This window comes from Labrus mixtus, chromosome 13 (assembly GCF_963584025.1).
Source record: "Labrus mixtus chromosome 13, fLabMix1.1, whole genome shotgun sequence".
Lineage (NCBI taxonomy): Eukaryota > Metazoa > Chordata > Actinopteri > Labriformes > Labridae > Labrus > Labrus mixtus.
The window spans coordinates 18,834,790-18,857,281 of NC_083624.1; the positions used below are offsets into that span (position 1 = coordinate 18,834,790).

Genomic DNA, 22,492 nt, shown 5'->3' on the forward strand with positions numbered 1-22,492 from the left:
CTTGCAAACAGGAAAGACGTTGTAGCTCTTTAACTGTTGTTGACCCTGTGAGACTGATTGATAAATAAATGCAAATTCTCCTCAAATTGAATAATTGAATTAGGCTAAATGAAACGCAAAGACAGTTTGAAAATGTTTAAATTAAAGTCTATTAATGAGATGAGTTGATAATAATTATTATCAGAAGTAGCTCAAACAGCAAACTATCTGGCAGAGATTTCTCTTCAGCAAAATGTTATTTCCGAAATTCGTATAAATTTAAAATCTCTATTAAATAATTAAAAAGTTACACAGGGATTTTTTTTATGAAGAGGCCTTTGGTCTGTCAGAGGGGTTCCGGGCAGGGGGGGGGGGGGGGGGGGGGGGCACAGAGAGCGCAGGCCGCGGGGGCAGAGTGTTTGTTCAGTAGAGAGCGGAGAGCAGGACCGGGACGGGCCGTCGGGCTCCTGAGGCCGGGGTCCGGGGGCGTCCTGATCCCACTCGGGAGTTCCAACTCCTCTTTAGGGGAAATCTGAGAGGTGTTGATGGACTTTGATGGCGTCTGTTTTGAAAGTACAGAAAACTAGGAGGTAGGCTTTGACTTGTTAAGAGAGAGATGAGAATAATCAGCTCAGTAAATTATAAATGATAAATATCCTGATCTTTAACTGAAAGGCGAAAATCAAGTGTTGATTTGTATCTCGACATCATGTAAAGGAGGAAAACCTCAAAGATTTCCGAGGCTTGAAATTAAAGTGTTGTTGACCTAAAAACAATAATTTTATATTTAAGTTCCCACTGAACCAAAGCTATTCTCTATTTTTTTTTATTTCAACATATATGACTAATTTGTTTGTTCATAAGGAGTCCAGCTTTCTCTTTTAAATTACTTCATTTAAAAAAATATAAAACTGTAAAAAAGTTACACCCAATTCTGTCATTATGTTTCTTTTCTTTTGTTTAACAGTGTTAACAGGCCTGGGCGATAAAATGATAACGAACTATCGCGATATGTTTTAATCTTTCTCACTATAAACATAACTCACGTTTGATAGATTCGAAACATTAATTACACCCGACGACATGATGTGAGGCTAAAACAGTCAACACCACAAACCTTTTTCCACCGGTGGAAACAAAATGACACACAGAAGAAATGACTAAACGTCCCAAACGAGACTTAGACCTTCACCCTCAGTAAGCACCGGTCCGGTAATATGTGACTCCCCAGCAGCAAACTGTCATTAGGTTTTTCCAGCTACGTGCACTGAGCTTATGAAGGTGAAATTCTCCTCTGTTCGAGTAGAGTTTGTCATGTTCTGATAGAAAAGAATAATCAAACCACAATGAACCATCTGGTGTCTTCAACTTAACTCAGGAGCAAAAATCAGATTTGAAAAAAATTATTGAACATTCATTGTGATAATTATCGATATCAACTGATATGAAAAGTTTTAGTCATATCTTCCAGTCCTATTTTAAAATGTAACTATACCATTTTTTAATCACACATAAAATATTGTTTTATTTCTGCACGACTCAGAAGCGTTTCCTCCCCTCCCACTTTGTCATGTTTAAAATGTACAGATCCATTAAAATAGATTTGATACAGTTATACGTAAAGGACCAACACTAAACACTGTGAGCAGTAAATATAGTCTGTTTTATTAGTGTTTATTTTACTTTAGTTTTCCTTCTCCCGGTCTTTGATAATGAACTGACCTACTCCACTGCACTCTGATCCTGAAAGGTCAAAGGTCATGGTGTCATGTAAGGCCCTGGAGGCTGGATGTATAAATGTGTGTGAGAGACAATAATTAAATACAAACTATTTATTTTAAGTCATAATGTTCTAGTACTCACAATCAAGATCAAGACCACTTTTTGAAGGTGTCGTCTCAGAATCATAAAACAGTTTACTCGGTCTCGTCTCAGCCTCACACGGGGCGGACTCCAGATTTTAAATCAAGACCACCACTGAGAGGTTATTTTTCCATGTGACCACTGTGATTAGAAGGAAAACACTTACTTCTAAAAGAACAAATAACTTCAATTTACAATTTGACTTTTATCCCCCAGTTACGGCCGCAGCCTTCCCGGTGTTACGGTCTAAGTGAGTGACACACCCGCTGCACACAAGATGAGGATTTTTCAGTGACAGTTAGGGTCTTGGCCTTTATCCTTAAATGTCATGGTCTTGGAGCACTCTGGTCTCAATTCTTGTGATCTTGACTACAATGGTGGTTTTACCTGTAATGCTTAAGAACATAAAAACTAACTCGACTAACCAGCTGTCTGCTTTTTAGTCTGCAGGCGGGTTTTGCTAAATGCTTAAAAGCCATAATAAGATTTTATTCCAGGTTATAACTCTGTAAAATGTGTTTTAATTCATTGGGGTGAAAATCTTTGCAGGGCTCGAGCATGACTCTGAAAAGAAACACTGAAGTGTGCGATTGTTCCTTAAAGCCCCTGGAAGTTAACAACGAGGGTTCGATGTGTTTTGACAGTTCCAATTGGATTGTTTGGAGTCCGCCATTAAACCTGACCCTCAGTGCAGCACTTACTGGAACCACTGAGTGTTTGTTGATGTTGTTTGTCATCAACTGTAATCCAATGAACAGGAGCCGGAGGAGGGGGGGAGGAGCGGGTGCGTCTGTGCTGATCTCTGGTTAGTCTTTGTCGCATCAGTCTTCACTTCACTGGAAAACAAACTGAACGGCAGCAGCTGGAGTCTGAAAGTGGAGCTGATGAAACAAATGACGGGAGCCCTTCATGTTTTAATGTACAGTACAGGGACTTGCTACTTTCAAAATCATGCTAGTTTTTGAAAATGACCAACCCTGCTTTTAAGCAGCTGTAACTCGACTGTTGTTTAAATGTTTGTGGATGAATAAATAATGATGAATAAGAGCAGCGTGGTCGGATAGAGTGGAGGCATTCAATGGATTTATTCAACTGTTCAGTCCCTTGACAATCGGGGGGGAAATTACATGACAAATTTAAACTCCCACAATTTAGCAAAAAGTCTGTATACCCACCTGAGGTCAGCACGGCAGCATCAACTACACACATTCCCCCACACACACACACGCACACACTTTCTCATTCTCTCGTACTGCTGCTGACCTCAAACCTGATCTTACCTGAACTTGTCCATCCTCTACGAATCAAGCGAAGTCGCCAAAGTTAATTCACTACGACAAAACTCGGGGACAGAGCACGTACTGTACGCTCGAGAGTTTCTCCCCCCCAAAAAAACAGTCCCATTCAACTCGTTAGCATTACTGTGACTTTCTGATAGTGGATCGATTTCATACAACTCAAGGGAACTGAAGAGGGGGAGGGGGTCAGTGGGAGTCAGCACATCACAGCAAGGCTATTAACATTACATCATACAGGAAGTGTCCTCTCTCACTCCTCCATAACCCCCACAGGGCCCCTCGTCATAGACGGGGACACGTATCCTGTCGGAGGTTTGTGGTCAAGTCATGGGCAGCTTGGGTGTCGAGGTGGAGTCCACCTGCACGGCAAAAAAATGCTAATAAATCTAAACTCCAGATTGACTCTTTCCTCGCAGGACGTCATCCTTCTTAAGTCTTTTTTTTTTTTTTAAACGTAAAAAACAAACGGCGCCAGAGCGGAGAATATTTAACGGGGAACAGATCGCATGAGTGAAAGAAGTCAAGACGGTGGAAGACACAAACAAACCTGTCAGCTGGACGGGAAGTTCACTGTGCTTTTAAAGGCTGCGACAGCCACTTTGGAAACATTACTTTCAAAAAAGAAATCAAAACGGGAAACCACAGGACAACTCCCAAGCTGCACATGAGCGTTTACAGTAAGATGAACCAGACAGAGTCACATTTTTCTTCTAGATCGGGGGGGGGGGGGGGGGGGGGGGGGGGGGCGACGTCTATTGTAGTTTGCTGGCTGTAAGGACATGTAAGAAGAAGAGCACAGGCGCACAGAGACTCGCTGTTACACCGGAGTTAAGACTGAGGGGACATGTTATAGCATTCTACATCAAAAGTTCAAGTTCCCTAAAAAATAAAACAGAGGAAAAAAAAAAGCACAAACAACAGTCATCTGTGCGGAGGGGGAGGAGGAAGTATGGTGGGGGGGGGAGCAGTCAGGTCCTTCAAGGGGGAGAAGAGCTGCCTCCTCTTCAAGGCCGGGTGGATCAACATGGCTCCTCACAGGGACGTTTACACACAGGGTCACACCCCTTTTCCTCGGCATTCCTTCTGCACTTCCAAAACGAAGCGAGCGTTCTACAGAGGAGGTGGAGGAGGAGGAGTGGGGGGTCCGGATGATGAGGAGGGAGAGCAGGATTGGGAGACGAAGGCAGGACGCATGGGGGAGCAGTCTCATTCGGTGGCCTTGAGGGAGAAGGAGAGCTTGGGCCTGGACTTGCCCTTCCCGAGGATGATTTTCTGCTCCTCCTTCTGCTGTTTCTGACGGTCCTGCTCCAGCTTCATGCGCTCCTCGTGAATCTTTCTCTGCTCCTCCACAATACGCAACTGATCCTCGGCCTGTCGGATACACACACACAAACAACGAGGTCAGGCAGGGACAGAAAACAATAATCCTGCAAACCAAGAGCCCACACAGACTTGCTGGCATTTTCTTCACACCCCCCCCCCCTTTAAGATTCAGCATTACACTGTCTGCTTTTCTTTTGTGTGCAGCTGTTAGCTCGCCTGAATCGAATAAACACCGCGCTGCAAATTAGTCAGACTTAAACTCATATAGCCACGAGGAAAAACAAACCCAGTGGATTGTTAACCACGGCTGATAAGCATCAATTCAAAGGCACTCTATAGAAGTGGCTCTTGCCAAAAGGACTATGAAGTTATTCGGTCATGTTGTGGTGAAAGCCTCGAGGTCTCAGTCTCTTGAGGATTGATAATGAAAGACACATTAGTGACTTTAACAGCACTAAGACAGAGGCATTACACGTCCTTGTTTTCCTGCGACAAACACTGACAGACTAAAAAGTTGGATGGTGATCAGTGGAGTTACCTTTTAAATGAACACTCATTTCTTTATTCATATAATGCTAAAATGAGCTTGGGTTTGTTTACCGTTTTTTGGTAAGTTGCACAAGAAAACTCACCACATCTAACGTCCATATTAATTATTTAATTGTTCGTGGCTAGCGTCAGTGTGTTAGAAGCCTTGTCCCGGCAGCCGAAGATGCCCCCCCCCCGAACCTTCAGCGAAGTGATCTTGCACTACTACCAACCGACGTCCCAGACTGTGTCGTCCCCTAAACCACCGCCATCCTCATTCATGCACGGCCTTCTCCAACCTCCACCTCAGCGGCAAGGAAGTGCGGACAACAGGAACGAGAGGAACACAAAGGAGAAATCCTTCCTGCTTCAGATCCCCATCTCCTTTTATCCCATTTTTCTCTTGTAACATTAAAAAGGTCTTCTACCTGTTTAAAATGGCGCTATAGAAATAATGATCGATCGACATAGTGAGCTAGGTATCATACTGCTATATAACAAGCTAACTAGCTAATTAGCAGCTATGAGCCTGAATAAAGCCGACAGATTTCCATCTCAGGGATAGGGTTTTAAAGGGATTATGTTTAAACTCTTCTGAAATTAATGTTCAGGGTCCTCTCTGGTGGTTCCCTGCAAATTCAAAACCATCACCACAACTTGTGCTGACAGCAGTGTCTAAACAGGGAGTCCACTTTGTGTGCTTGCTTGTAAAGCTCAATAAGGCAAATAAAGGTATTTTATTTCTCTGGAATACATCATCACAATGCTCCCTTACTCGGGCCTCGAATACAAACTATTTTCTGAAGCCTCAAAAAACACACTGTGTGAATAAATACATGTGAAATAAAACTGTGTGACGATTAGCTGACAAATAAAATCTTTAGTGAGGATCAGCTCTAAAAATCCAAAAAGTGACTCGGGGAGGAAAAACAACCTCATATTTGTGTTTTATATTCTACAAGCACCGTTTTGTTTTTGACGACATATAGAGTGTTGCATTAAAGTGGATGAATGCTTGTAGTCATTTCATATGTGACCGAGGCAGCGTGCACAAGCGGCTAAATTGAGGGTTATGAATCCGACAGAAATGGTACAAATGCATCGAAAAAGAAGCAGAACAGCAGGGCGTACCAGTTTGGCCTGGGCATCGGCGATCTTGCGGTTATTCTCCTCCAGGATTTTTTCCAGTTCCTCCCGCTTAGATTTTTCTTCCTCCTAGACGGGTGACACAGTTCCATGTTAGCGCACGAACAGGCTAAAGCCACAAAGCATGTTATGTCCACGCATACACACACACACACCCTCTAATTGTCTCACACACACACTCTCGCCACCCCAGCACAGACACACAAAAAAACTAACTCATTGCACCACAGAGAAGTTTGTTTAGCCTCTCGCACATAACCACACTGCGGCATTCTTTGCAGTCAGCTCGAATTGGTTTAAAAATACAAAAAAAAAAATGGGGCGAAAAGAATAAAGAAACTGGGGGGAAATTAACCCGCTACTTTCCCCCCTCCCTCTACTGCTGTTTAAAACCCTCCTAGAAATAAATTAACACTTTGGGCGCTCACATTAAAACTTAAAAACACATGAATTTAAAAAGGGGGGGGGGGGGACCCACTCATCACACTCAGAGATAGAAGACAGATATAAATGACAGACAGTACAATCTAGAAGAAAATACATGTGCTGGTTTTTAAACATCATTATAAGCAAGAGAAAAAGGATACAAATAAAGGAGGGAATAGTTTTGGCTCACCAATGCACGTATACCTACGCATTTTCCTTGCCTGTGTACCTACACAACTGGTGAAAGCTTTCGGCATTAAACGGTTGAATATTTACTGTCTCGTCCGGACTGTGTGGCCCCTGCAGAGACAGAGAAGCGCTCCTGGGGTGGGTGGGTGGGTGGGTACGTAGGTATGAGGGGTATTCTGCCGTACCGCGCCCGCGGCATTCCTCTTTATAACTCTGATCTCTGTACCTCTTAGCCTGCAGCCACAGCTCAATCTTTTTTTTTTTTTAATAGTGTTTTTGTTCCTTTCTTTACAGTGGCTCAGACCCCACTGAGACGATAGCAGACTGAAGGAGAGTACAGTACAAAGTGGTGTCTGTGTGTGCTCGAGGAGGACCGGACCACGGTACACTTACAGTACAGGACATGAGTCACAGGCTGAGCTGAAAGGCTGCAGGCCAGCTCAGGTCAAGTGCTAGTTAGGAAGGTTGGTGAGTTGTGTGTCCAAAATAAAAACAACACAAATGTATTTACAGATAAAAAAAATATCAAACGTGGCAGCAACCCTATAGGAGAAGCAGGTCGTGAGTACAGAACACAGAACATTTGTTTCTCTGAGGAGAAAAAGATCTTTAAATCATAAATATGAGAAAAAATATGAACAGATCAAAAGGTTAGACCTGAGAAAGTTAACCTCGTCAGACAGTAAACAGGAAATGTAGCAGTCCATTATGTGTAGGTTAAAAAAAAAGGGGGGGGGGGGGGGGGGCTGGTAAAGAAAACCTGTGCGGGACAAACTGTCTGTGAGTCAAAAAACAACATTTTCTACACATTCAATTTGATCTTAAATATCAGAGTATAAGAGACATGGACCTCCACTGGTGTTCCTAAAACTCCTGTCAGAGTCAAGATTGATCGGCTGCCTTGTCGATGACATTGTGGGCATCTCGCTGAAAGCTTCGTCAGCAGAATACTTGTTCTAGGTCCTACACACTGTAACACTGTCCGTGGCTGAGAGTCAGAGGATCAGACAGAGCAGAATGGTAGCATGCAGACAGAGCATAAGGCAGGAGAGAGATGACCGATAAAGACCAGGAGGTGCCATTGGACTACATTTCTCACCCTATTAGTACCGAGCCACTGGCTGCTCCATGTGCAAGTCGGGGTCACTAGGCTTTAGCTGCCCCCTCTCGTTCACAATACATTATGACTGTAGTGTAAACAAATCCCATTTTCTTAATGACGCCCAGGGAGGCGGGGCGCAGACTGCTGTCTACCTTTATTCTCTCTAAGCCTGTGCTTACTTTGAAGAGACCGAAGATGGTTCCTCTAACAGGAAGGGGCTTCGTATTAGAAATAATGAAAAGCCAGGCATACATATAATATATAATATTTTGAGAAGGGGCTGTAAGATTTAGGCATTGGGGACGCTTGAAAGTTGTCAGTGATGTACAGAGACAGTAAAACAAAAGTGTCACCTTAAAGGAAAAAGATTAAAGACATCAACAAAGATGCTTACAACTCGGAAAGCAAAAGATCAAACCAATCCAGGGGATCAAAAACATGAAATCAGTCCTTTTTGTTACCCTGCCATGGCAAACACTGTCCCTAGAAATTCATGAACTACCCTCCAGACGACAAGTTTATAGTGGCAAAATGTAGGCTCCATATTTTAGTGTTGAGTTTTTTCTATGAAGAACTCATTAACCGCAAAAAAAGGGAAAGATGTTTTTTCTTTTGCATGCATCTATCTGCTTTAGCTACTGTCTGTCCATGCGGGAAAAAAAGGATGGTTATAGTGTGTTAAATCTGGATTCATCATTTCCCTGCTGAAAGGCTATTTTCCAGCCCTGCACCTCTCTCCCTGCATTTAAGTTTCCAATGGCTAGATCCCTTCCTAAAAATCAGTCAGGAGAGCTAGGAGGTCCCTCCACCATCCTAACATCTCCTGTAGTAAGACACCAGTCAGAGCAGGGTGACTGGGGGGAGAACGGGGGTGGGGGTTTTAGGCATTGGGGAGGCATTTAGGGAAGGAAGGGGGCTTCGTTCCAAACGACCGAGCGTTACCTCTCTGGCCTTTTGAGCTGCCAACTCGGCCTGCCGCTGCCTCTCCAGCTCCTCCAGCAGCTGCCGCTCCATAATGCGCTTCGCCTCCTCGACGCGCCGCAGCACCTCTCGTTCAATCTCGTCCTTCCGCTTCTCCAGTTCCTCCTCCACCCGCTTGGCCACAAGCTCCTCCACCCGCCGTGCTGTCTCCTCCTCGATCAGCTTCTCCTCGATCTCCTGCTGCCGGCTGGAGGAGGGAAGGACAGTAGACATACAGAATTCAATTTAAGTTGCTGTTTAAAGCATGCAAGTTGGTGTTGCCTTCATGCATTTGAACTACTCCCTCTCAGCAGGGACGACCACAAAGCCATAAATTTATGGGTCACTGTGGTCACTCCCTATTGAGAGTTTGAGCCTGCACAAGAGAATGGTTCAGGCTGGGTAATTCAAAATGCAATCCTGCTAAAATCTTGTTGAAATGGTAATAGCAGATGACGCATAAGTGTGGAGGGTAGATGAAGATCTGTATGGAGCCTGTGCTTAAACTCCTTCACATAATTGTAAATAATCATCGCCTTTAGTCCAAGTCACTCATATATATTATATGCTAAGCTATTGTTGCTTAAGGCAAATCCCAGGTTAGCTGCATATAACTCAGTCCAGCAATAACACATGTGACTGTATCAGCCTCAAGCCCCTGTAGGAATGCATGAGCTCAGCAGCTGACTGACGGTGATGGTCACCTGCCATCATGTCTGCTTGTTGAAACAACTTTTAAATTGTTCTTTTTGGTCTTTAAATGCACTCTGAACAGGAAGCTATCAAGAGTAGGGAGTCATGTTGTCACATTGCTTCTGGCACAACTGTAAACAGACAACGTACCCTCCCTGGATTTGATTTCACTCTGTGAGCCAATGGGAAACCAGAGATCTTACCCAGCCCAGGCCCAAGTCCTTCCTTATCTACCAAGTCTCAGTGACATGATATTTACATTTGTATGCCTGGTTAAGTGGCCCTGCAGCTATTACACAGTAACAGAGAGCCACTTAGAAGGCCAGGTGTGGTGCAGTGGCTCAGATCTCAGGTGTCTGCGTGCCCCTGGCTACCACACACACTTTCACAATGGCAGCTTCCCTGTCCCAACAGACCCGAACCTGCCAGAAGACAATAAACAGGTCGTGGTCTTAATGTGACACCACTGAAGTACTTTATGATGCACAGAATTTACAGGGCTGCACTTAACAGCAACTCCTCAAGCAGCAAATTCCCTGCTGAATCAGCTGATCCGACCATCTCTCAATGGACCCCTTATGTGCATGCAAACTAAACGCATGCTTTTCCGCAGCATGCATGCAATATGTTAAATGGTTAATAGTTTTCATTGATAATACTATGAGTGAAAGGGAACTATGACATGTGCACTGCTTTATGTAAGATTGCTACTACATTATTTTAAAAGTCTCCTTAAATACCTTAGACCAACTGTGAAGAACTTCAATGTTGTGTTGATTTTGGCAGCCGCCTCTTTAGACAGGATCTCAACGCTCTGTTGCTCCTGTCCTGTACCTCTATGCAAACTAATCTCTAAAGATAAATGTCCTCGGTCTAACTGGCTAACGTACCACTGTTTTAAAAAAATTTGCAAGGCAAATGCTAAAAAGAGTGTTCAGGTGTGCTTTCACACTTGCACCAAACTCGTTGAGCTGCATGCGTGAATGCAATCAGCCGAATTAATCACTCTGACTTCACCAGTAATTTTCCCTGCCATGTGGTGGACACTGAAGCTTCAGTGTTTATCCAGCTCTGCATCGGTCTGTAAACCTTTCTGTGTTCTAACCTCTCTCCATTTTTCAAAAGCATCTCCAATATCGATCCTAGTTTGAGCACGTTTCTGCTCGTGGAGCTTATTAGAAACATGCAGAGGCTTTTTAGGTCGAGTACAATCACTTCTATCTGAACCACTTCTCTTGACCCGCTTCCATCGCTGCAACACCGGCAAACCGAGGGGCGTCCAAAACGGCCATTTTGGGATGCCTTAAAACCGCCTACCTTCTCTGGTCCAAACAAATCCAGATCATTCAGGATCAGAATCTAAAGTTAGAAGGACATGTACAGCTCTGCAAAGTACGTTTACATGCATTCATACACTTGAGGTTAGTTGACTTTTTTTTTTGGTTTGGGCCTATTTATAGTGGATTTATTCTGTGGATATCTTTGCTTTGAAAACGTGCAGCTGTAAAACCACAATAACTCCCAGATTTAGATCAATTAAGTACATCTATCTATGAAACAAAACTGTGAAAGTGAAAAATCCAAAAGGTTTCTGATCTTCCTTGAGACACAGTAGTTCTCCTAAAAAAGATGAGCTGGTCCCTTGGGTGCAGCTTTCAGCTCTGACAGGGATATTTATCGCTCCTGTATCAAGGCCCTGTTAGCATGCTACGTTGGCTAACTTGTTAGCATTCGCTTGCTAAGCTAACGCTCTATATGCCACTGTACACAACTAGCCTAGTTAGCATTTAGCTAAGCACAAATCCCACTTGAAATCCGCCAAGGTTATATAACACAGGCGAGCATCGAGGCTCAAATAAAGTTACACTCACATTTTCCGCTGTCTCTCCATCTCGGCCCTTCTCTCTTCCTCTTCCTTTCTCTGCTTCTCGTCCAGCGCGTTTCTTTTGCTCAGCGTCCTGCCGAAGATGTCGATCCGCTCCGGCGGCGAGGCTGCTCTCTCTCTGCGGGCTGACGCTGTGGTCGACCGGGAACGAGAGCGAGATTCTCTGCGACGGTTCCTTTTAGCCTCCCGGGACTTGGACCGCTTCTTGGACCGCTCCCTGTCTTTAGACCGCGACCGAGACCGGCTTCGTTTCTTGCTGTGCTTGCTGCCTTTCGAGTGTTTGGACCGGGACGAGCTGCGGCTCCGTGAGCGGCCCATGTTGACCACCAAACTGCTGTGCCTTTATGACTAAAATGTGAGCAGTGTCTTAACAAAACCACACCGGCTCCTTTTTTTAAACGTGCCAGGTATGATTCCAGATGAAGTGTAGTTGCTCAAACACCTCTATTTAGCAGAAATAATCATGCGAATCGGTTGTTATTTTCCCCTACGGACTCACTACAAAGAAAGATGGCGGCTCGTCGAGTTTGTATTTTCCCAGCAGGCATTGCGGCTTTCGGCACTTTCCGGCGGTCTTCGGGATTGCTCAGTCAAATGCAGCCACAAGTGAAAGGTGAAGTCCATAAACTTTCATGCAGGCTACTGTGTGAAAATAAATAGTTATATATTATATGAAAAAGTAATTTTGTTCTGGGAAGCGTCTGATATACTCTCTGTGTTTGTAGAAGTCTGTGATAAAAAAGGCTGTATGTTAGTGTGACTTTAAGAGGCCTATTTGCAGAAATTCAGTACTCCTACTTAAACTGTTTGGAAACCATGGATACATTCAATAACTTTCCATATGCTAACTGCACAATAAAAAGTTGTCTACACAAGCAAACCTAAAACCTTTAACAAGCTCTGCTAACTGAGCTGTCATGCTGTCCTCACCTTTACCTTTCCAAACTTGTATTACCAATCTCGCATTGTTATACATTTCCCAAAACAGATAATGTTTGGATGTTAATCTGTGTTGGCAACCCTCCAAACAAATCTGTATCCAATAGAAGTTCCTTTTGTTGGCCCATTGGGCTCCGAAGTAATGTGGGCCTACCAAACATGGCTACTGGTAACCTAATTAAAAATTTGTTGGAATATTTTCATTAAAGGATAAGTAACATAAAACTTCTAAAAGTCCATCCCAATTTAAGGCCCATGCAGTCCCTTTTACAAATAAAGGCAGGTCTCAATGAAGGGCCCTGTGCGTTTAGTGTTGATATATTTGTTGGTTTAAAATTATGGAGAAAAAGCAGCAACCACCAAAAAAATAAAGATGAACTCCAACATGTGTCCAAAGTCGTCAGAATAATGATAGTATGCGATCAGGCCTTGAAGCAGATTTGTATACTCTCGAACTTGTTTATTGATGTCCTCATTGTGTACAAAGTATGGCTAAATATCCTTTATGGTGTAAATGTACAATTTATAGTCTTTCCTGTCTTTGCTGTGCTCGACTTTTCTTTAAAATAATTAAAAGCATCATCTCGTATTAACCCCTGTCCTTACATGTGCATACATTCAGAAAAAATGTTGCTCACAGTGTCAGTTGGTCTATGTTTACCTCTTTTTCCTGCTATAAAAAATACACAAGACGTGTCTACTTCCTCAGGTTTCTACTCCTTTCCTTGCAGCTCTGATCTGAGGGCCCAACATGGCACTGAAAGACAGAAGGTCCAAGGGGGACGGAATTAGGATTGGGCTAAAGTTTGCTAAACTGTACGTGTTTTGCCTATCTTAGAAAATTACCAGAGAGAACAGTGCAATGTTTGCCCATTCCCTGCTCCGATATCTGAGGTAAATGGGACGCACAATTATCTCTCGCTTGATCTTGATGTACATCCTAAAAATAGTTCATTACCTTGGACTGGTTAGCTGCCCTTTTTTTGTCCCTATTTGACTCCAATTTAACTTTGCTTGTGTCCATTTTTAAAGGCTGTTCTCATTCTCCCTCAAGGTTATTCCCATGCTCAGGGCCTAAAATGACACTTTTATCAGAGCTCGTAAATATAGCGACGAGAACATCAGATAACCAACCGACAGACAGAACCAGGAGAGAGAGAGAGAGAGAGAGAGAGAGAAAACACACAACTTGACAATGACATAGTCCTGCACTAAAAAGATTGCCATCCCACTCTGGTAAAACGAGGCCATTGTGATAACTCTCCCCGGAGTGCTGCGCTCAAAATAAACTGGCATTACTATATTTAAAAACACATAATTCAAAACGCTGTGAATCAGCCTTAAAAAGGTCACGCCGCTCAGGCTATAAATGAAAGCGTTCTGACTACAGAAGGATTTTTTGTCATCTGGTTTTTTCTAATTACCTGCAGCTCTCAGCGCTCGTGTCTAATTTTAGTTGAGAGGAATCATTTGTTCACATGGAGTCCTGCTGTGTGCAGCTTGAATTGTAGATCAAGAATACTTTTAGCTGTGGTGAACTGATAAAGGTTGTCAGTTGAGTCATTTGCATACTCACACAGATAAAAAGCTCCTTTGTATCGAGTTACTGTGCAATCATCTGTGAGTCTGTGTCGTCACATTTAAGTGTGAGCATCGCCGCAGAAATACGCAAATAAAGAGAAAAGTGATTTTAGAGCCAGAAATCGAGGGCAAGTCTTGGTTCATCCATCCAGGAAACGCTTCCCTACCTCCCCTTTTTTCTCATTACTCTGCTGGAAGCCAAAGAATCAATTTTCAGTAACTTGTGGTTGTGTTTTATTTTAATGATCCACCCTTCTGTTCCCTGAGATGAGACGAATCAGCGTTAAAGAGACAGAGATGTCTTGTTTTCTGCTCGTGTAACAGGAAGAGAGAGGTGCCTTAATTCCCTTTTGATGAATAATAGAAAGTGTTTCACGGAGGTGGAGAGGAAGAGAGTTCCAGTGCCGCTCCTGTGGGAAAAATAAGCTTGAATCGGGGAATAAATGAAAGAATTTTGCAGAGTTTGTCTTCGTTGCTGCTGGGTGGTTAGGGGTGAATGTAAAAGGAGAAGCAATAACACGAGCAGTGAAGACGGGGTTGTTAGAGAGGGTTTCAAAGAGCAGGTCTCACATTTCTCTAATCCGTATTTGAAAGGATGCCTTGCAGAGGTAATCTCAGGAAAAACAATTTGGATATGTCACCAATAATCACACCTCAGTCAAGGCTTAACGGTGTCTGTGTCACAGGTACTGCTCTTGTTCTTTTGGTGGTTTTAGTTGAAACTGTGAAGAATTTTTGCACACAGTGTCGTGAAATTCACTTCAATTAAAGACTTTCTCCAAATGGTGTCAATCAGAAATGGAAAAAAAGATGCAAGTTGTAAAAGTCCATATGAGTGAGGTCAGGTTAAAGAAACCAAAACAGGAGAGTAGTCGAGGGCCTGGTGTCCATTGTCAAACATGTTTTGACGGTCTGATGCGCTCTCTTCTGAAGGCACCGGCTGCAATATCTTTCAGCAAGGCTACATCTTTACACTTTCTTATTCGTAAATCATAATCAAGTATGTTCCCTGCATGCTCTTAAATAAGCTCCTATTAATCAGCTGGTTTTGGTAACAGATGTGATCTTTCGTGGCACTATTGGTGGGAGTGATCAATAATTAGATTTAAGATTTTAGATTAAAGGATGAAAAGGTATACATTTCATTATTAATTAATACTACATTTAGTCAATGCATGAGTTAATTCACGTTTTAAATGTATTTTTTAAATATACATATACTTATAAAGGCTATATTTATTTACTGAATGTATTTTTAATATGTCATGCATTTAGTTGAAAGATTATGTAAACATTTTCTGAGAAAGCTGGTCAATCATTTGTGCATATGCATTGTCTGAGGAGGTTCTATTTTTGTTCGCAGAGTAAGAACAAATTCAAGTAAGAATATATTGATGAATCCCAGATTTGTACTTCAAGCGTTTAAGCACATATTACTTTATACATATTACACTTTTTGCATTACTTCTCAATTTTAATTCAATCATCATTGGTGTTACGAGGCTCACTTCTTAGTTCTATTCAAGGGCCAGGAGAACAACATAACTTCACACACTGATGCACACATATCTTCTTATTTTCATCATAAATAAAGCTCTTTAGTATTCTCACATTGTTGGACACAGTCGTAATAGTTTCCTCAGGACTGTTTGTATAACACAGAGAGTTACACTTCAGGTAATCATCGAGTCAATAATGCAGTTTTAAGTGAGATTACAGCGTTTCCTGTTTACATGCAGCCACTGCTACAACAGAGCTAACACTGAAGGTGTAAATATGCTGCTTCATTTTTGTAGAGCTTTCACTAAATCCACTGACGTGCAGGAATTTACATAAACCCTCAATAATCTTACGAGTCAACATCCTTTCACACCCCATACAACTAAAAGGCCATCATGAGTTTGGAGAATGTCACAGTTCTCCTGTACATTACATTCCTGTAAAGCCAGTTCAGCGTACCATCGACCTAAAGTCTTGGAAGAACTCTCCACGTTAGTCTAACTCGTAGCCGAAAAGGTTCAATTTGAAGGATTTTACTGAAGCATAGATTCTCCTTAGGACTCGGTCTTCCTGGCTCAAGTTAATCAAAAAGTCCATCCCTTTCACATTGTGTGATCAAAGTTGGCCCTCTCCTTTCATGGGTACTTTTCAGGTCCCCTGACCCTGCCCCGTGGTTGCTCTTCAGGGGGAAAAACACTTAACAAACACAGGATCTCTTTTAAAAAGCCCCGCCACATTGTCACATTGTCATGTTGATGGCCCAGGGGTCCTGGCATAAAGAGCCATTGAGGAGGGGGACCTGAAAGCAAGATTTCCCCCTCCACTGGCCTGAATGAGAACGCTTCTTTCACCTCGGGGCTGGGTATGGGAAAGGTGAGGAAGAGAAGGATACAATGGGTGGAGAATGGTGGAGGTGGAGATTTGTGGAGAGGGAAGGGACGGAGGACAGAAGGGGAAGGGGGGTGTTTGAGAGTGGAGAGTTGCAGGAAGTCTTAGCTATACAGCACTGAACACTGATAGCCACAAATCATTACTCCCCCTTATTAGAGCACTTCAATGACATCAGGATATCCAGAGATCGGACTCGAGTTGTGGTCCACTCATTTCTTAGTCGCTAAGGGTATGTGGTCATTGGTTAGGGTCTTGTTGGCTTGTTGTTGCACCTTTGAAATGGATCCAACAGGTTGTATTTTTTGGGTCCATTGGCCCATCGTTTACTGTCCTCAGGCCCTTTCCAGAGGGGCTTCCTGAAAATGGATTCATGCATCTTGAGCTTGCTTACATTTTGGAACAGGTTAAAACCCGACTGCTGACAGACCTCCTGCCGCTAATACTACAACCACTCCAATACATTTGTGCTATGTTCATGCTAAGCATATGACCATGTTTTTATTCAGTACATATTTCTCCCGTTTATCAATCAATCAAACTTTATTTGTGTAGCACTTTTCATACGGTTATGTAGCACAAATGGCTTTACATAAATAGAAAACAAACAGCAACAACATGACCATGTGCCAGGAAACACCCTCACCCCAGACAACAATTTTAAAAACCTTCAAACTATTTAAAAATGTGTCTAAAGAATTCAAAATCTTAAACTACAATACCTACGGATACCATATGTGTAATACAATTACTATTATGGTCTTCTATATTTCAAAATTGTATTTTTTATGAACATTTTGACCTGTTGAAGTTGCGTCCAAGATTTTTGTCAACTTTTACACTTTACACAATATAATCAGGCATAAAAAGATTGAACTGAAAGACCCCCGTCTAAATTCCCTGGTTACAAAAAAAGGGGGGACATGCTGTTCAAGCATCGTTAAGATTTCTATTCTTTTGAGAAACTCATTAAATAATGTTTCTATCAGTTGTGTCTCAATGATTACTGTTCAAATCCTTTGCACTTTAAAAATCCAAACTCAATAAGGTACGTGGTTTATTAATCTGTTAGCTTTGAGAGAATTCTAAGCAACTTTGAAAACTGTAATGGGAACTCACCACGGCTCCGCTGTCAAATGAAAAAATACATCATTATGTCGGCAGTATAGCTCAGTTCCCTTTAATAATTGAATAACGTGTTTGAAATTAGGACTTTATATTTCTGTTTCTATGTGTGTGAAAGATTTCTTTTGCAGTTTACGTTTGTCTTACTGTGCAGCATGTTTTTGCTTTGTAGCCGAGACGCCTGAATCCTGTGCTCTTAATGATGATGTCCTCATTTTTGCAAATGTATAATACCAACAAAAGCTTTCCAGATCTATATCTATTTGTATTGATCACAGGACATCGCTGTGTCCTCCAGAGTAATTCAAAGGTTAATCCAAAAAGCAGTAAAGTAAAGAACGTGATGAACATGATTTGAAATGTAAGTTAAGTTCAATTCTGCTTCTTTTATTATTCTGCTTCAATGTCGCCCACACGTCCTCCACGCATCCACTGACCAGATGTCCATCCTCTGACTGACCATTACTCAAGAACGACCAATCCTGACCATTCACTCAATTCAAAATCACTAACCCTTAAAAGAGCAGCCCATTCACTCCGACCACCATATGCCTAACGTCTCTCTCTCGACGATTTATTTGTGTCAAAGTGTGTGAAGAGCCCGGGTCTGCTTCGCATGTGTCGGCCATGTCCCCTTCCTCTTAAGAGATGTAATTAAGTGTTGGAGGAGCTTCAGAGCTGACCTCTGCGACAAAGACACGGAGGGAACTTGGCTGTCACCACCACGTTTATGTGACAAGTGATGGTCAGCGCCCGGGATCATCTTTCTCGAGAGGGCTGAACGGGACGAGAGAGAGAAGGGCAGGTGATTGTGACAGGCCAAATGGAGAGGTCAGAGGTTGGGTTTGAAGTAAAGGCCGGTGGGGAAGCTGATCTGGCTAAGCTCTTGTCACTATCTTCATCTGAGACCAGGAGTCTGCGTCTCCTCTCGTCTTGGCTCAGCACCCCGGAGGTCTCTCCCTGCCCTGCCATTCAGAAGTCCACTGAGCAAAGGTTAGGTATCAGAGCAATTATCAGCTGAAATTAAAAACTGCCAGTGAGCGCAGAAGGCTTGGCTCATGTTTGCTCAAATGAAACGTTGTATGAAAGGGCAAAGGATCGATGGGAACATGATCTACGCTGTGTGCCGGAACGCCCGGTGCAGACTAATGTCACAACATGAGGGAATAAAGTGTTTTACTCCAAAGACCCTACAACCGTCTTGAGTGTGTCTTTGGCATATCCTTTGGTCTGAGGGGATTGAGATTTATTCCTGCGACTCTTTCATCTCCCTCCTCTTCTTCCTCTTGCACCAGCATTTCTTCCACAGTGTGCATGGAGAGAAAGCATGGTGGTGTGTGTGTGTGTGTGTGTGTGTGTGAGAGCGAGTGTGAGCGAGCGTGTGAGCGTGTGTGTGTGTGTGTGTGTGTTTATAGCATGGGAAAAAGAGCACTCCTGAGAAACTACAAACAGGAAGAGAGACATATCCATCACAAGCACACATCCCCCTCCTCCTCCTGCCGACAAACACACACACACACACACACACACACACACACACACACACACACACACACCCACACACCCACACACACACACACACACACACACACCCACACACACACACACTCACTCACAAACACACAGTCCACAATCCTTTGCCTTTGCTTGCTGCTGTTCCCAACTGTAACAATGGAGGTTTCCTGGGGTCACTGTGACGTTGTGAGAGACGAGCAGTCGGTGTGTGAAATCTCAAGACCCGGCGAGTAGGAAGCAGTGAAGGTCTTACTCAACATCCAGTCATCACTCAAAGGGTTTTTTCTTGAGAAGCCCATGTGCAACAAGCTTTCATATTCATGCGCCATTTCCTCACTCCAAATTCATCATCAGAGCATTATGCAAGCATTTCGCAAGGGAAGGTAAAGCTTGCTGGCTGGCTGCTTCTGAACACAGCAGTGTTATTTCTACATTCAGAGTTTAAACCAGCTTCACCTCTCAGATATAAACTTTTTTGGCTGCTGTTCAGGAAACCCCTTTCTCTTGACTTGTACTGGTTGTTCACTTAGTCAAGGCTCGTGAATGATGAAGACATCAAAACGCCTTCTATTAGTTTGATATCTTCAAAAGCAACAGCGAGTACATCCGAATAAACGAGGCGCCGTGCCCCTCAGGCTTTGTCAAGCAAACTCTCATCTGCAGCAGCTTGAAGTGAAAAGAGGCTGCTCCGTCATTCTCACAAAGCACAGACAGCCGTGATGAATAGATGAGTTTGCCATCCTGCATTTATCCACCTAAACCCCCCCTCCCGTTTCTTGTCTCCCAGACCAGATTGCAGGATTTTGTGGCAGATGTGTTGTGCTGTGTTCACACCACCCCTAACTTTACCCAGACCCTGGCCCCTTGGTAAAATTTCCACACGAAGTTGGGATGAGCAGAATTGTGAGAAAGTGCTGCCCTGATATCCGATTCGATGTGTCATGGTTTGCACCGATTGTCATTCTCATCAAACTTTTTGTACTCTCTGGTTGAGTTCCTGTCCTCCTTTCCAAGCTGCCAATTCCTTCTGGAAGAAATCTCGGAATCAGTTGAGGAAACGGCCGTATGTGTTGTAGTAAATGTCTGTAAATAGAGGACCCATAGCTTCAGGGGGAGTGGCCTGCAGGGCTGTGCATTCTGGGAGTTGTTGTCTGTCATCCACATGAGCCAAAAGGACACTTTCTGCCTTTTCTCAGTCAAGAAGGCACCAACTTCAAAATGTATTTCACATTTCTACTACATATATGACCCAATGTCAATACAGATTCATGTTTCAACGGGTGAAGTATCCCTTTAACTCACTCATCGGCATTATCTTCAGTTCCTGTTTGCACGCGCTGAAGGAGCAGCACAAAGTATGATTTGAGGACTACTTATGCTATAAACTTTGCTTCACATTTCGCCCTAAGAAGCAAAGTGAAGCTGTCTCGTTGTGTGACGATCAGAGGGAGGAAGCTCTGGGTGCTGTGGTGAATTTTTTGTTATTCATCTTTATTTGTGGCAACATGAATCAGGAAATTTGGGGAGGGGGGCTTTTTATGCCTTTATTAAAAGACAGAACAGTGGACAGAGTCAGAAATCCGTGAGAGAGAGAATGGGGAATGACTTGCAGGAAAGGAGCCACAGGACGGATTTGAACCAGGGCCGACCGCTTAAAGGACAGCAGCCTCCGTACATAGGGTCGAGATCATTAAAAAAAAAAAAGAAAAGTGTGGATGTGAGTCACAGCTGTGAAGCTCCCACAGCAACAGTTTAAAAAAGTGTTTGTGTGCAGACGGAGGGAAAATGGTTTTATTGGCTCTTTGGCTCATCCTGTTAGCGTCCATCGTGCCCCCCTGTAGGAAGCAGGGACGCTATAGGCTTCTTTCACAGTGTGTTTGGTTGTTGAAAAGGATGCTGGGAGCCGTTTTACCTGCAGCTGTAAAGATATACAAGCATGGCTAAAGACTTGTTGTTGTGTAGCTTTGAATGATGATTCAGTTTAATTGAACTCTCTGATGTCGAGCTTATTAAGCCACTGATTTACTATTCCCTTCATCAACTACTCACCCTCTTAAGGACGCCTAGATTTTTTGTTTTTACCCCTTACGATCTGCCAGTCATGCATGTGCTTGTTAACAATTTAAATATGCAGCATCCTCATTCCATTAACCCATAAAGATTCTCACCAGGGGTTAAATGTGGTCATAAAGAGCCTCGAGCTGTGCCCTGCCCTCTCCTCTCCTCTGCTCTTACCCCCGCCTCCCGCCGTCCCACCTCACCCATCATCCCCCATCCAGTGTGGTGACTGATGTCCTGATTAAACAGAGGGGATGATTGATCCATCATATCCATCACTCTGCTTGTCTCTGGCACAGTGTGGCGTCATCCCTCAAGTCTTTTGTGCAGAAGTCCAACCTCTGTGCTGCACACGTGTGTCCCTGTGTGTGCGTGTGCATGCATGTGTGTGCCCCGCCTCGTGTGTGTAAAGCACTCTCCAGTCCCGTGTGAGAGTGTGACAAATCTAATTTGGTCATCATCGTCAGTGGTAATCTCATTTCTTTAACATATGTGTTAAAGTGTTTGGGGACACCATATGTTCATTGTGCCAGTGTGTGGGGGTTGTGGAGTTTTGTGTGCATGTGTCAAACACAGTCCAAGATGTCTCTGGGTCTACATAGACTCTCCCTCTCTCCTTGTTTCCCCCCTCATCCATCTCACTGACAGTGGCAGAAACAGTAGCCTCCCCGAGCGCTCCTACGGGGCCCTCGGCTAACAGTAGGAGGCCCCGCCTGTTATGTATGGAGGCCTTGTCTGCTGGAGGAAACCTGTTTACAGTTGGGTTAACTTGTTGAGGACACCCCACTGTCGGTGGGTCGACCTCTATGTGGACCTGAATGGAGCTGCCGGGTCTTAAACTCATTTGTCTGCTGAATACTCTGACAGCGCGCCGTGGCCCTTCACCTCTTCTTCAGAGCTGTAAATGATACAAATACAAACGATCCAACTAATCCATCCTGTGCGCTGTAAAAGTACCCGTGCAGTATGAAGTGACCCGGTCCCTTTGTGTTAGCTATTTCTACATGACGCACTGTATTCACCGTACAAACAACACATGCTTTATTTGCAAACATCTTTGGAGGTACTGCTTTGTTTCTTTGGATTTTAGAGCACAAACACAGGAACACAACGTTGCTCGATCGCCACCTTCCATTATCGAGAAATCCCAGAGTGTTCTGATTGTATCTGACTAACATGACTCAAAATAAGCCACAGAGTCAGTCAAGTTTTAGTCATGTTCTCTGTGTTGTTCTCCAATGTGCGGACTCGGACTGGACTGCGCATTTTGCGGCCCGGTTAGTCCCGGAGCAGCGTGAGTGCAGGCCAGCGGAATGGGGGTGCGGGGGTAATCGTGCTTCAGCGACGGAGCGAGCGAGCGAGCCTGGTGTGAGGGCGCCCTGAAATCAACTTTGTTCACAACAATAGTGCAAAGAGACTAATCCTGGCGTTCTTTGTCTGCACTTAGACTACATTTTCTGAGGGAACTATTTCCAGGTCTTAGAGCTGCAGCGA

The 22,492-nt window shown here is 43.6% G+C and overlaps 1 protein-coding gene across 1 annotated transcript; it reads right to left on the minus strand.

The window, feature by feature from the left end:
- Window positions 1-2,905: 2,905 nt before the first annotated feature.
- On the minus strand, window positions 2,906-11,932 carry arglu1a (arginine and glutamate rich 1a). The gene is made up of 4 exons (XM_061054002.1): window positions 11,379-11,932; window positions 8,797-9,022; window positions 6,123-6,206; window positions 2,906-4,511 (listed from the first exon to the last, which is right to left on the minus strand). The coding sequence occupies exons 1-4, from the start codon at window positions 11,708-11,710 to the stop codon at window positions 4,347-4,349; spliced, it is 807 nt and encodes a 268-aa protein (XP_060909985.1). The 5' UTR covers window positions 11,711-11,932; the 3' UTR covers window positions 2,906-4,346.
- Window positions 11,933-22,492: the final 10,560 nt, after the last annotated feature.

Bases quoted from the DNA above. Each gene is read 5' to 3' on its own strand.
- arglu1a (XM_061054002.1), bottom strand. From the start codon at position 11,710: ATGGGCCGCTCACGGAGCCGCAGCTCGTCCCGGTCCAAACACTCGAAA. The intron at 9,023-11,378 runs GTGAGTGTAACT...TCCCTCCTCCAG, and splicing joins ATGGAGAGACAGCGGAAAAT to CCGGCAGCAGGAGATCGAGG. The intron at 6,207-8,796 runs GTAACGCTCGGT...TCACCCGTCTAG, and splicing joins CAGCTCAAAAGGCCAGAGAG to GAGGAAGAAAAATCTAAGCG.